At 38.9% G+C, this 12,607-nt stretch overlaps 2 protein-coding genes across 5 annotated transcripts in view; one reads left to right on the top strand and one right to left on the bottom strand.

The window, feature by feature from the left end:
• LOC145486414 (uncharacterized) overlaps window positions 1-12,607 on the bottom strand; it is a 47,642-nt gene that overhangs the window by 14,836 nt on the left and 20,199 nt on the right. For all 4 annotated transcript variants that reach the window (XM_081465100.1, XM_081465076.1, XM_081465090.1 and 1 more), the window contains 4 exons: window positions 6,502-6,576; window positions 4,929-5,000; window positions 3,326-3,397; window positions 1,573-1,644 (listed from right to left, as the gene is read on the bottom strand). In XM_081465100.1, coding sequence (XP_081321226.1) covers window positions 1,573-1,644; window positions 3,326-3,397; window positions 4,929-5,000; window positions 6,502-6,576 — 291 coding nt within the window. The remainder of the gene's footprint in view (window positions 1-1,572; window positions 1,645-3,325; window positions 3,398-4,928; window positions 5,001-6,501; window positions 6,577-12,607) is intronic.
• On the top strand, window positions 6,773-9,670 carry LOC145486437 (uncharacterized). The gene has a single exon (XM_081465112.1). It carries the CDS (start codon window positions 8,347-8,349, stop codon window positions 9,067-9,069), a length of 723 nt encoding a protein of 240 aa, XP_081321238.1. The 5' UTR covers window positions 6,773-8,346; the 3' UTR covers window positions 9,070-9,670.

The following is a 12,607-nucleotide window of genomic DNA, read 5'->3' as shown; positions in this document are numbered from 1 at the left end:
GTTATGATTCTGTGCCCGCGTGTCTATGTATGGATTGTCAATTGTACGATGTTAAACAAATGGTTCGTGCCAAGTCCGCTGTAGTATCTTCTCGCTCTCCGTTTTTGCCTGGTTATGCTGCTTCGCTGTTGTCTCGTCCCACCATTAAGTCTGCTCCATGTGCTGTTTCATCCGTTTTGTCTTCTCGCCCGTCTTCGTCTGTTGCTGCTTCTACGTGTGGCCTAGCTGACATTGATGTTCCTAAGTACGTGTGTGAGCCTGATTGTTTTCCGCCTTGCCCGTTTCTGTCTCGTCCACGTATTGACTTTGCTGATCTGTCTTCGCCTTGTTTTTCGTCTGGCTCTGGTTCTGTTCCTGCCGTCAGCTCTACTAGTTCCGGTGCTGTTCCGGCTGTCCAGTCCAGTTGTCCTGTTGCTTCCGTTGCTGTTTCGCCTGTTCGTTCTAGTTCCGTTGCTTCCGTTGCTGGTTTGCCTGTTTCTTCAAGTCCCGTTACGCCTGTTGCCGTTCCGCAGTTTCGTGCTGCTAGTTCCGTTGCTGCTTCGTCTCCTGTTATGCCCAGTCGCTCTGCAAGTACTGTTCCTCCTCGAGTTTGGTCTGGTTCTGTTCTGCCCAATCGCCCTGTTCGTCCAGCTGCTGCTCCATATCGCTCATTGCCTAGTCTCCGTTCGCCTGTTCCCACGCCTGTTGTCCGTCCTTTGTTGCCAAGTTGTCGTCCCGTTTTTCCCATGGCTTGTTTTGCGTTGGTTGTGCTTCCTGTTTTGCTGCCCACTCCGTTTGGCTTTGTTCTCTCGTTTTTGCCTGTGCTGCGTTGAGTTTGGATTGTTTGGCTCTGTTTGTTGGATCTTGTTTGTTTGTTGAATTTGGACTGTTTGGACTGTTTTTGTCTGGTCTCGGTTTGTTTTGGTTGCATATTGGTGGCGAACCTATGTTTATAGGATTAGTCTGTCGACAGGTGTCCTTTTTTGGTCACCTTTCGCCGTTGCTCTGAAACAGTGTATGTTTGTCCTGTTGTCCGACGTTTATTGCCTGTTCGTCCCTCGTTCGTTTGTCTTTATGTTTTTTGTCTGTAGGGGCGGGGTTCGATCCCTCGGTGAGTTTGACGTGCTGGTGCACCCCCGTTTTTGGTGAACCGTCGTTGTTTGACGGGCTAGTTCTGTTCGACTGGCAGGCATTGCACTCTCCCTTTTTAGGGTGGCCTGGCCATTCACCAAAAACATAAAAAAACTTCACAAGGTTTAGAGTCTATAATTAACCTACTCCATACACAGCTCAACTGGCTCAACTTGGTGGGTAACGCACCGGTATTGAGGAGGTCATGGTTTCGAATCTTGTCATAGGAAAGCCATTGACTATGGAACAACGCTCACTTCATTCGGTTCAAAATTGAATGAGAGAGCCATTCTAATGAAAGTAAATAAAGTAGGGCTTCAACCTCCCTATACTGTATTTTAGGAATGTGAAACGGATGGCCGTTATCCCTTGGGCTAGTTTCCAAATATTACATATTTTACAAATGTTGTTGACAGTGACGTCGAACTGTTTGATCGTGGCTCATTGATTAAATTAACTTACAGAACAAGTAGGTTTTTGAGTCCAGCAAATGTGCGGTTGTTGATTTGGGCGATCTTGTTGAAGCTTAGGTACCTTTGAAGACAAAGAAAATTATACAACAATTCTTGTGCAAAGTGTTTTGCACTAAATTATGGTTTTACAGATATGGTTAGGGATTCATGAACAAAGAAATGTTTTAGTTTATTATAATTAAAAATGGAGGAGTAACCAGGATTGCGAACTATCTTGAATAAGAACGTTTTCTGGTCAAACGTTTCAGTGAAACGTAAGCTTAAAAAACGTTTTCAAAGACTTAAGATCTTAGGACTGTTAGCTGTTACGTTTTAAAATTCTTTACTAAAGAAAGTTTTTGTTCAAGATAAGTTTAAGAGTTAACATATATTCAACCGCTTTAGTTTCATAAAGGGTAACGACCAGCTAGCTAAGAATCACTTAACTCCAAAATAGGAAAAAGAGAAAACTCCAAACATCAAACTGAAGATCTTATTGCACGAGTGATCTGAGAAACGTTAACATGATGAAAAAAATTACTGTTTCCCTCGAATCTCAATGTCTCCCGAGACGAAGTCGAGGGAAACATTGAGATCCAAGGGAAACAATTTACTGTTCCCCAAGGGACCAGTCATTAAGTAATTTGTTATCAGGGAAAACAAATTCCCGCAAAACAAATTCTGTTTCCCGTTGAGATTCCAGCGACAACATCAGGGCACATTCAACTGCATGCTCTGATCACTTGCAACAGTGGTCAACATTTCGTAGGTAACAGTAAACTGGGGCGTTTTCCATTGGACCAAAAATTCCGGTGTGAATTTCCGGAAATTTCCATGGGCGAATGGTACAGACTTTTCCAGTGTGGAAAACGACAAGCCGCACAGTTTTGTTCGCTTGGAATTTTTCAATGACTTTGAGGTTTAAATCGCAAATATAGAAGCAAACAGAACATTGATATGACGACACCGTGACTTTTTATAGACCACAACAGCGTGGACCTTATACAAACCACAACGGTACGCAGCGAAAACGTCGCAAAACAAAGGGTTTAATGAGCCGTACAATGGTTCTGCACGCTTTATAAATCTTTGTGCATTTCTTAGCCAACCTATGCAAAACAAGCAAGTACACCACAGGGGCATTATTTTTATAAAACGCTTTCTTCACGAATATTTATCAACATATAAGTGGAAAGATTCTAAAGTATTTCAATTTTCGAATGCGCGTCGACGTCATCCTTGCGTGAGATGTCCAACTCGCGGTCATCGCGCCCAAAAGAACTAGCGCTGAATAGAAAATTGCGAATTTGCATAATTTCCGAAGAAGAGGACAACCTCGTGAGGTACGCCCAAATTTTCGAACATATTTTCCTGGAAATTTCCGTTCCATTGATTTTCATCCCGGAATTTCCAGAATTTTCGGTTGAATGGTTCGCTTTTCGGAAATTCAACAATTTCCGGATTTTCTGGAACTTTTCTCAAAAAATTTCCGTACCATTTGTCCCCGTTTCGAAAATTTCGGAATTTTTGGTCGAATGGAAAGCGCCCCTGTTTACCGTTTGACGTCATAGTTTTCGCAATGTTGCCCGCTCATGGCATTTGGCGATAAACAGTTTCATCGTTAGACGTTATGTGACCATGAACCAGCCAATGAATGGGCGCGCTGTAGCGGGAAAAACGCCAGCTATATAGCATTGTTTTAGTCTCTTTTGACTTTATGTTTATTTATTATTTGTCTGGCCACAAATCATATCAATACTCACATTGTTGATAAATTTTGCAATCCGCTAAAAACTTTGTTTGGTATTGCTCGAATATTGTTGAAAGACAGATCACTGTAAACATAAAGACAAGGGAAAGAGCCAATAGATGAATAGAGATGCTTTAATTGTTGCCTTTAAAAACAAAGTTGATCAATGGGCAGCAAATCAAAATCACTACTACGGCTACTTTGGCTGTGAGGAACTAGGCTGACAACGGTGTTTTACCCGCCAAACTCAAATGATTTAAGATTTTGCTGTAAGGCAACGGTATGTGCAGTCTCTACTTGTCTTTACAAAAATGACTACTTTCAAGGAAACCAGAGATTATTCTACTTTCATACGAAATAGACTTAATTAATGACAATGATTTCCTACTCCTGTATCCGTCTTACGTCTCCCAGAACTCAGATTTGCCTTTTAGAACTTGATAGAACCGCCTGTAATTCCAACCACAAAACAAAATATAAACTCTGATATAAAAAGAAAAACTCGATTTCAACACGGACAGGTTGTTCGTTCAACGATTACGTGATAAGCCCGAAAATACAAAACTTTCGATTATAATGAAATACATTTTGAACAGTAATAAACAATTATAGCTCAGATTAGATCATACGAAGCTTTCTTGTCTAAGGCTGTTCGGCCCGATACTAATATTACCGCATTGATCACCTTGCGGTAGGTGTTAAAATCGTTCAAATTTTCTGTACAAATGACAAGGAAACAATCATCTTAGAACTGATTTTTATGATTGAGAACTTTATCTTCAAACTAGGCTGTTCAAACAGTGAAAAAAGCGTTAAAGTGAGAAGTAAACAGCATGCTTATACTCACGTAGTGAAGAGTACGTGAAACCAGGCACTTTTTTGTAGTAGAAAGCAAGGCTACGGCGGGAAAACCGTACTGGTACGCGCGTCATGACGTCACCGTAAGTGATCTTTATTATCTGCCGCCCTACTACAGCCTAGCCGTGCCATATCTTAAAGTCCCTATAAATGTCAAGGGAGCGGCAGGCGCTATACAATCAGCAACAAACTCATAGCCATTTTATCAATGATAAAGGTTGGGGGTGAAAAGTGAATTAACCGCTGTAGCTGATGTTTCGAGTGTTAGCTCTTCGTCAGATCAAGGTCACAAACTCAAATAATAAGGCATGATCTTAAACTGAGAAAGTCCCATTTTGCTGTGTTCGCTGTAGTGGCTTAGTCATTTCGTAGCTTCAAGAAGCTCTTTGAGTCCAATGGGTCTCCCAGTTTCCCTGACCTTTAGCCGTCAGAAAGAATTCATATTAGACTTTATTGAAATTCCAATGCCAGATTACAGGCGCACGGACGGAATTCATACATACTTTGCATTTTCAATTCACATGAATTCAGTTCAACGAGGCTCCCATTGGCATTGCTTATCATGATATATGTCCTGTGTTAATACTCACTCTGAAATAACCCATGATTCATAATTTCCTTTTTTGGCTGAACGAGTGAAGAGGGTCAGTGAAGGAACAGCTTATTCAATCACTGAATAAAACTTCAAAACAAACCCAAACTGTTCACAACTATGGGCTCATCACTGAGCCCCTAAATGCACTTTTTTATAGACTCACAGAATTCCAAGTACCGATACATTTTGAAATACATTTGGTGGTAGGTTACTAATCTGATTGTCATCCAGTGACCTGAAAGGCAAGTGTCGATAGAAAAAACGTTTATGTTTAGTACGATTAATTTACATGCACATTTGTTTGTGAGACCTTCCCCAGAAGATGTTTTTCTTAAACGATGACTTCGAATACCTTTCTCCAATGCAAAATGGAGTCGGGGGAGGGGAGTGAAGATAAAAGAGTACATCGTAAGGCTCGCTTGGAATTACTAATTTGACTGTTGATTTGTCGATATTGGTTTGTCCGCTTTTATTCTTTCATCTTTTAACCGAACGAATCATTTCTACATAGCAGCTGGAAATGATTTTGTTCAGATGCTGGCTCGCGCTAAAATTGCCAGGACATCTTAGTGCAATCAATAATATAGGGATTGGTCATTATTTATGATCTCGGGTGGGGGGAGGGTTTAACTGTAAAACCACTTGATGCTGTAGTATTTCCTCTAGAATAATTCAACGGGTTTGCAGGGTTTAGTTCTCCAGACCAGGAAAATGCTGAGTAAACACATATGTTCCAGATCTGTGATATATTCCCTGTTTTCGTTATTCTTCGGGTATTATAATAAATACAATAATTATACATGTGCATGCGTGATACCTTTTTCTGACGACCGGTAATAAACTTGCTCTACCAAGTTAAGGGACGGACCATTATTATTATTATTATTATTATTATTATTATTATTATTATTATTATTATTGTTATTGAACGGACCATAAGGAATGTGAAGAGGGGGGGGGGGAGCGGCGTGGGGAGAAAACGAAAACAAAATTCATGCAAGGGAGGGTGACTGAAAAAAAAAATCGTGCAAAGAAGAAGTAAAAGGAAACAAAAATTCTTGCAGAGTGACTTGCATTGTTTGGCCTACAAACTGAACCCGCCTGAATGGCAATTGGCTGTCACTTTATAATGCAGTTTTAACTTCTTGGTCCTGGTGGAATCCACATTCACCTGGATTTCACTACAATTACGAAAACGGACTTTTTCCCTTTCAAGGCTAATGCATTTTGTGCGCAGCAACCTCATCATGGACCCTGGTAGCCAAACATCCTTGCAGTAAAACCCATACAGATAACCATGGCTTAAAAATGATTAAAAAAAAATTGTGTGCTATAAGGTAAAAAAATGAAAGGGTAAAAAATAATTTTTCGAAGCCACTTCCAGGCAATCAGGTTGTGCCGAGTGTCAAGATTAAGATTGCGAGTGTAGAATACCCTCCCACTCTCGCCCCCTCCCGCCCCAAAATTCCTGTAGGGGACTTGACCCCGAATAAAAAAAATCCTCTAGAGGCAATGGGCGTGAAAAACTCCTGCAAGCTAAAAAGTCCCACCTCCCCCACCACCCAGTCACTTTTCTAACGGGCCGTCTTTACTTTCGCTAAGTTGAAAAGTTGAGAAGGAATTCATTTAATGCGTGTTGCGCTTTTACCGTTGGCCAGTGATTATATCTGCCATACGTTGTGATTAGTTGATTTCTTTTTCATAAGCGATAACAAGGTTAGTATAAAAATACTTACAATGTGTAGATCTCAAGTTTGGATCCAGCCTTTCCAAGTTGTGATATATCAGTTATGCGGTTTTTGTACACGTGCCTGAAAAAATTCTTAATAAGCGACAGTATTATCTGCGACAACATCAACAAAGGCAAAAAAAGTCATATGATATAATATTAACATAAAATTATCTGAAACTTAACAAGCGACAAAAACATCACCAAAAAACAAACGATAACAACAAATAACTTCAAATGTTATATTTTTCAATATATTATTTTAGGGAAATCGAGAACCTGAAAAAGTATAAGGCATTTAATTTGACAGGGTGCAAGAGCGATTCTTTTGTGTGTGTGTTTTTGAAATTTGAGTGACCACTTAAGTGCAGCCAGCTACTTTATGTGATTTTTAACAAGCATACTTACATTTTACTTGCAATATTTAATTACAACTGGATCGTCTGTAAACGGTGACAATTTTGATTCCACTGACTTGAGGTTTTAATTCATAGGTTAAGTTAAGGTTAAATCCCAATGGCAAAACGCAACGGTAAGAGAATGCACGAGGAGATGTAACACCGTTGAAAACATTCATGAGGTTATTGGTGATCCTCGTCCGAGACAATTATAAAGAAAGTACGGCTTCTTGTCCGATCAGCAAAGCAAGTATAATCCGATACTCATTTTCATTCTTATTTTTTCGTTCTTTATTTTCCCAGGTAATATCAGTGATTTTTTTCTTTCTTTGTTACCTAATGAAAGATCTTAGAAATAAAAAAAGGACCTTATCACGGTTTTCGACGCCATCTTGACGGGTAGGCAAAACGGTCAGAGATTACAGTGTTTGTATGGGGATCCGATGGCAAATAACTTTTTGCAAATCGAATTTTATACAATTTGTGAATCGCAATGTTAAAATACTAGGTGGAAGATTGCATTCACTAAGTTAATTTTTATAATTTTCCATACATTTGTCTGCAATTTTTATTTCCGCGCCGCGGTGTCTACCCAGCCAAATTTACAGACAGATGTATGGAAAATTTAGAAAAATTAAGTGGGCGTCTTCTAACCAAGCTACATTCTTGAAACTTGTTGAATACAATCTTCCACCTAGTATTTTGGTACTATTATCTAGTATTTTTCTTGGTGAATGCAATCTTCCGCCTATGGTGTGCACTTTACATCGCTGATGGTATTAAATTTAAACATCGACGAGACTTGGAGGTGACGAACTTTGAGGTTCTCTGGTGTGCAATAAAGATTCAAAATTCTCCTTATCTCGTGGGCTGTGTGTACAGAGCTCCTGGCTCTTCTTGTCCTGATTTCTTTGGCTATCTAGATGATGTTTTAAAATCAGAATCACGGCGAGGAAAGCAGTTTATTATCACTAGAGAAATCAGTTGTAACCTGCTTGATAAAACTTCACTGCGGACAATGAGGGCTGTAGAATTTCATGGAAGTCATTGGACTCAGGCAAATTATTACCAATCCTACGAGGATCTCATCTAGTTCTTCATCCTTGACCGACGTTATTTTAACATCCACTCCAAATGTGTTTTCAAAATCAGGAGCGCTGAAAAATTTAATCAGTGATCGTATTCCCATTTATGGGATTATTCCAAGTTTAAAGCAACATCATAAATATTATGTTATAACAACTCGAAGTCAGAGTGATGGCTGTTACTCTGCTTTCGAAGATGACATCAAGAATATCCCATGGGCTAAAATTAAAGGAGAATTGAGCATCGATAAGAGGGTCCAAACATGGACTGAGTTCTTCAGTAATGTTTTAAACAAGCATTTTCCACTTAGGAAAAAGAGGATCAGACAGAACACTTATCTATGGATATAAAGTTCCAGTCTAAAACTCATGAGACGTCGTGATCATCTCCATAAGAAAGCTCTTGAATCAGGTGATGAAGTTTCATGGGAATCATACAGATTACTTGGATATCAAATAACCTACATTCTAAGGAAAACTAAAAGGAATTATTTCACAAACAAATTGGAGGAAAACAGAAACAACCCAAAAGGCTTCTGGAAAACCATTCGGTATGTTCTTCCAAGTAAGAAGAAAGCGTATGGTATCACTGAGATTGTTACTGAAGACCAAGTGATCACAGACCAGCAGCAGATATGTTATGTTATGAATTCCCATTTTAACAGTATTGCTTCTTCTGTTTTGATAAAAACATACCCGGACAAAGAAAGAAGGTCTGAGCCTCTTGTTCCATTGTTTGATGCAGTGAATGGCAGTGACTCAACCTTACAATTTAGGTTGCTTTTAAATAATGAAGAAGTGTATAAAGCACTAATTGGTTTAAATCCAACCAAGGCTACCGGGTCTGATGGCATACTAGCTAGAGCTATTAAGCTTGCTGCAGGACAGATAGCTCCGAGTGTTACATATCTATTCAATGAATCTTTCAGACGAGGTGCTTTCCTTGATTTATGGAAAATCGCCAAAGTTACATCCCTATCAAAAGCTAAGGACACAACCTCATGTGACGCTTTCCGTCCAATTTCTGTGCTTCCCTGCTTATCTAAGGTTTTAGAGAAATTTGCAAATAGGCAGTTACAGGGTTTTGCTTAGGAGAATAGTTTTCATCTTGTGCTTCAGCATTACTTGTTCTCATTGATGATTGCAAATGGACAATAAAGGAATAAATTCAGCTGCATTACTGGACCTTAAAAGAGTTCGACATCATAAATCTCAGAACTCTTCTGTTGAAATTGAAAAATGCAGGGATAAGTGGTACAGATGGGTTATGGAAGAGAGAGTTATTTAAAGGATCGGAAGGAATACGTCATGGTAAATGGTATTCAATCTTAGACCCTCCCTATATACTATGGAGTTCCGTAGGGGAGTGTGCTGGGACCAACCCCGTTTACTAAGCACTACAACGACATATCCAAAGCAAGTAATAATGGATCCATAATATTTTTTGCTGATGATACTGAAATCCATGCTTCACATTTTGATATGGATGAGGTTGTTCATTTCTAAACGGTGATCTGGTGAAAATTCGTGAGTGGTTGGTTCACGATGATGTGGTCCCTCATCGTGGCAAATCAAAAACCATGGAAATTGGAACAAAATATGCGATTGGTAAAGCTAGTGAACTTGATGTTTTCCTACAAGATCACAGATTGAAAGGAGCTTCATCCTAAAAGTACCTTAAAATTTATGTTGATAGCACCTTAAATTGGTCTATTCATGTTGAGTACATCTGCAAAAGAATTTATCTGAAGCTGAAACTTTTGACTGAGAGGTTGACAAATTTTCTTAGCTCAGAGGTACCTCTCAAGATATATAAAGCTACTATGCTCCCAATATTTGGTTATGGATGTGTTGTATGGATGGATTGTCCAAAAAACTTCGTGGTAAACTTGACAGATTACAGAACCAAGCCATGAGGATCAGCCTGCAGAGCAATAGAAGAAGCTGCTGCCAAGAGCTACGTGACAATCTAGGAGTTTTAACCTGAAAAATTCGGAGACATTATTTACGCTTTCTCTTAGTTTTCAGGATTATCAATGATATGAACTGTCCCAGCCAGTTAAAGGGTAAACTTACAAGAAGAGCAGAGATGCACACAACAACTGTTAGAGATACCAGCACTCTGAACATTCCAAGAGTAAAATCTACAGCTGGAGAAAAAAACATTTGAGTTCTCGGCAGCAAAAGACTGGAACAGTCTACCCTGTTAACTCCGAGGCCTGTCCAAATTAGATTCTTTTTAAATCAAAGCTATATCAAACCTTACTTGAAGAGGATCGAAAAAATCATTGGTGTAACCTGGTTAAGTAATCAAGAAATGTATTTATATATTTTTTATATGATGGGTTTCAAATTTATTCTTATTATTCGTAATGCATGATGGACGTATTTCAGAATTTTTAAGTGATAATTTTCTAAATTCTCATATAAAATGAAAAATTTATTATTTATTTATTTTGTTTCTTTTTTTTATTAGAGAATATAAAGTATTTATTGTTACTGCATGCACATGGGTCAATACCAGACAGTTCCTATGGTTCTGTCTGATCCATTTTTGCAGTATAAATAAAGTCTTTACTTACTTACTTACTTACTTACTTACTTACTTACTTACTGTACTTATTTACTTCCCTACTTATTATAACATTGTGATTCACAAACTTTGTAAAATTCGATTTTGGAAAAAGTTATTTGCCATCGGATTCCCATAAAAACACTGTTATTTCGGACCGCTTTGCCTACCCGTCAAGATGGCATTGAAACCTGTGATAAGGCTTATCATCCAACGTAGAGTCATAATATCACAAGGAGAGCACCACGTCTCGTCCGCTCAACAAAGTTAAGCCCTGTTCGGCCAGGGTTCTTGCTTGAATGGGTTACCAAATACCCCAAATACCCCGTGTTGTAATAACTTTTAAATATATTCAATGTAGATCATTTCTGCGGTAAGATATTGAGTACTTGCATCAGAAATTCAAAGAACAACTAACTTGACACGGTGCAATCGACTGTAAGCGCGATGTTCGAAACCCGCGAAAAACTCCTATATGAAAAGGTCGGGGATGCTCCTCGTCTCGGGTACAAATCAAGGATTCTGGTGTTGTGGCTAGCACCAGAAAGCGAACCATACATCGAGAACAACCCTCTTTTCCAACTAGACGACTTGACAGAAATTAACTTAGTCAAAGCCAAAACTAGGGACTTCTATTGTTTAATTAACAAAAAAATTCACACAAGGTGTCAAACTGGCCCAACGAAATGGAATCAAACCATGCAGTTGGATGGGGAGACATGGGAAAAAATATTTACCTCGCTGAAAAACATTTGTAAGGAAACAAAATTAAAAGAATTTCAATTCAAACTTATTCATAGAATTGTTGTAACAAAAAAGGAACTTTTTAGATACGGAATCAAAACGGATGATGAATGCCTCTATTGCGCTGAACATGATTCAATCGATCACACATTTAATGATTGCGAATTTGTTAAGAGCTTTGTTAAAAACATCATCGACTGGTTTAATGCTGTCAATAATTCGAATTTTAGTCCAACAATAGAAGAAAAACTATTTGGCATCATGCCCGGCTCATACGATAAAACATTATTAAAGAAATTTAATTATACGATCTTGTTTATGAGATTCTACATCTACACTTGTGTTAGGGTGTTGATAACCAAACGTCACCATTCTTAGCTGTCAAAGTATCCTTTAAGGCGCACTTGAAGAAATAATAATAAAAGAAACGCTCTCATTTGTTTTCCGCTGATCTCTCGAGTACGCGAGTCGGGTCTACCAGTGCGCGCAGATTACTGCGGCTCGTGCTTTCTACATTTCCCTCGTGTTCTCAAATGCCCGTCGTGTTTTATCACAGTGTAATACACGGCTTAGGGTTCTTTATTTGTTAAATAGATCACGCAAGGAAAACTTGCGTTACAGCGTATCTAAATTTGCGTACTGGATCACAAAAGTACGGAGAATTGAGCGATTTCTGGGGGAAAAAAAGCGGTCGTTATTTATATTGACATCGTAGTGTTAGACCAGTGCTGTTGTGCGAAGAACATCGTTACTTGTTTAAGGATTTTTTTTTCATGAATTTGACGAGATGGCTTGAGGAAGGAGCGATAATCCATCTAAACAACATTATAATCCTGTGATATATCAGCGGTTTAGAGAATCGAAGATTCAAGTTGAGATGCTGCCTCTGAAGGGCCACAACATGCCACGAGGCAAACCAAACAAAGTTATTTCAAGCTGTTATGTGAGAAAGTGGTAAGCTCCTGGTAGATGAACCCAGAAAAAGTTCTGATTACTTTCCTTAAAGCACAAATACCAGTGTCTGAGGTTCTTAGCCGACAGCGCTTTAACACAGCAATATCTTGTGCATTTGTGGCTTGTACGAAGCACGAGCTAAAAGCAGCCATCTTCACAACATACGGAATACCGATCCGTGGCAAGAACAGGTTCAAGAGTTCGATAAACATCAGTTTCTGAAGATAGTATCGTGTTTCAGTGACCAAATAAGTTGTAAGTCTTTCTCATGTTTTCTTGTCAAAATCTTGACAAAGCAATCCACCAGCACGTTAAGAGTTTCCTCGCAAAACAACACTCCAAATGTGACTCTTCTTTCTC

Source organism: Orbicella franksi, chromosome 1 (assembly GCF_964199315.1).
Source record: "Orbicella franksi chromosome 1, jaOrbFran1.1, whole genome shotgun sequence".
Classification (NCBI taxonomy): domain Eukaryota; kingdom Metazoa; phylum Cnidaria; class Anthozoa; order Scleractinia; family Merulinidae; genus Orbicella; species Orbicella franksi.
The sequence above is the reverse complement of the archived record's forward strand: the minus strand, read 5'-3'. Positions and strand labels throughout refer to the sequence as shown.

Coding starts and splice junctions, on each gene's coding strand:
- LOC145486437 (XM_081465112.1), top strand. CDS start 8,347: ATGAGACGTCGTGATCATCTCCATAAGAAAGCTCTTGAATCAGGTGAT.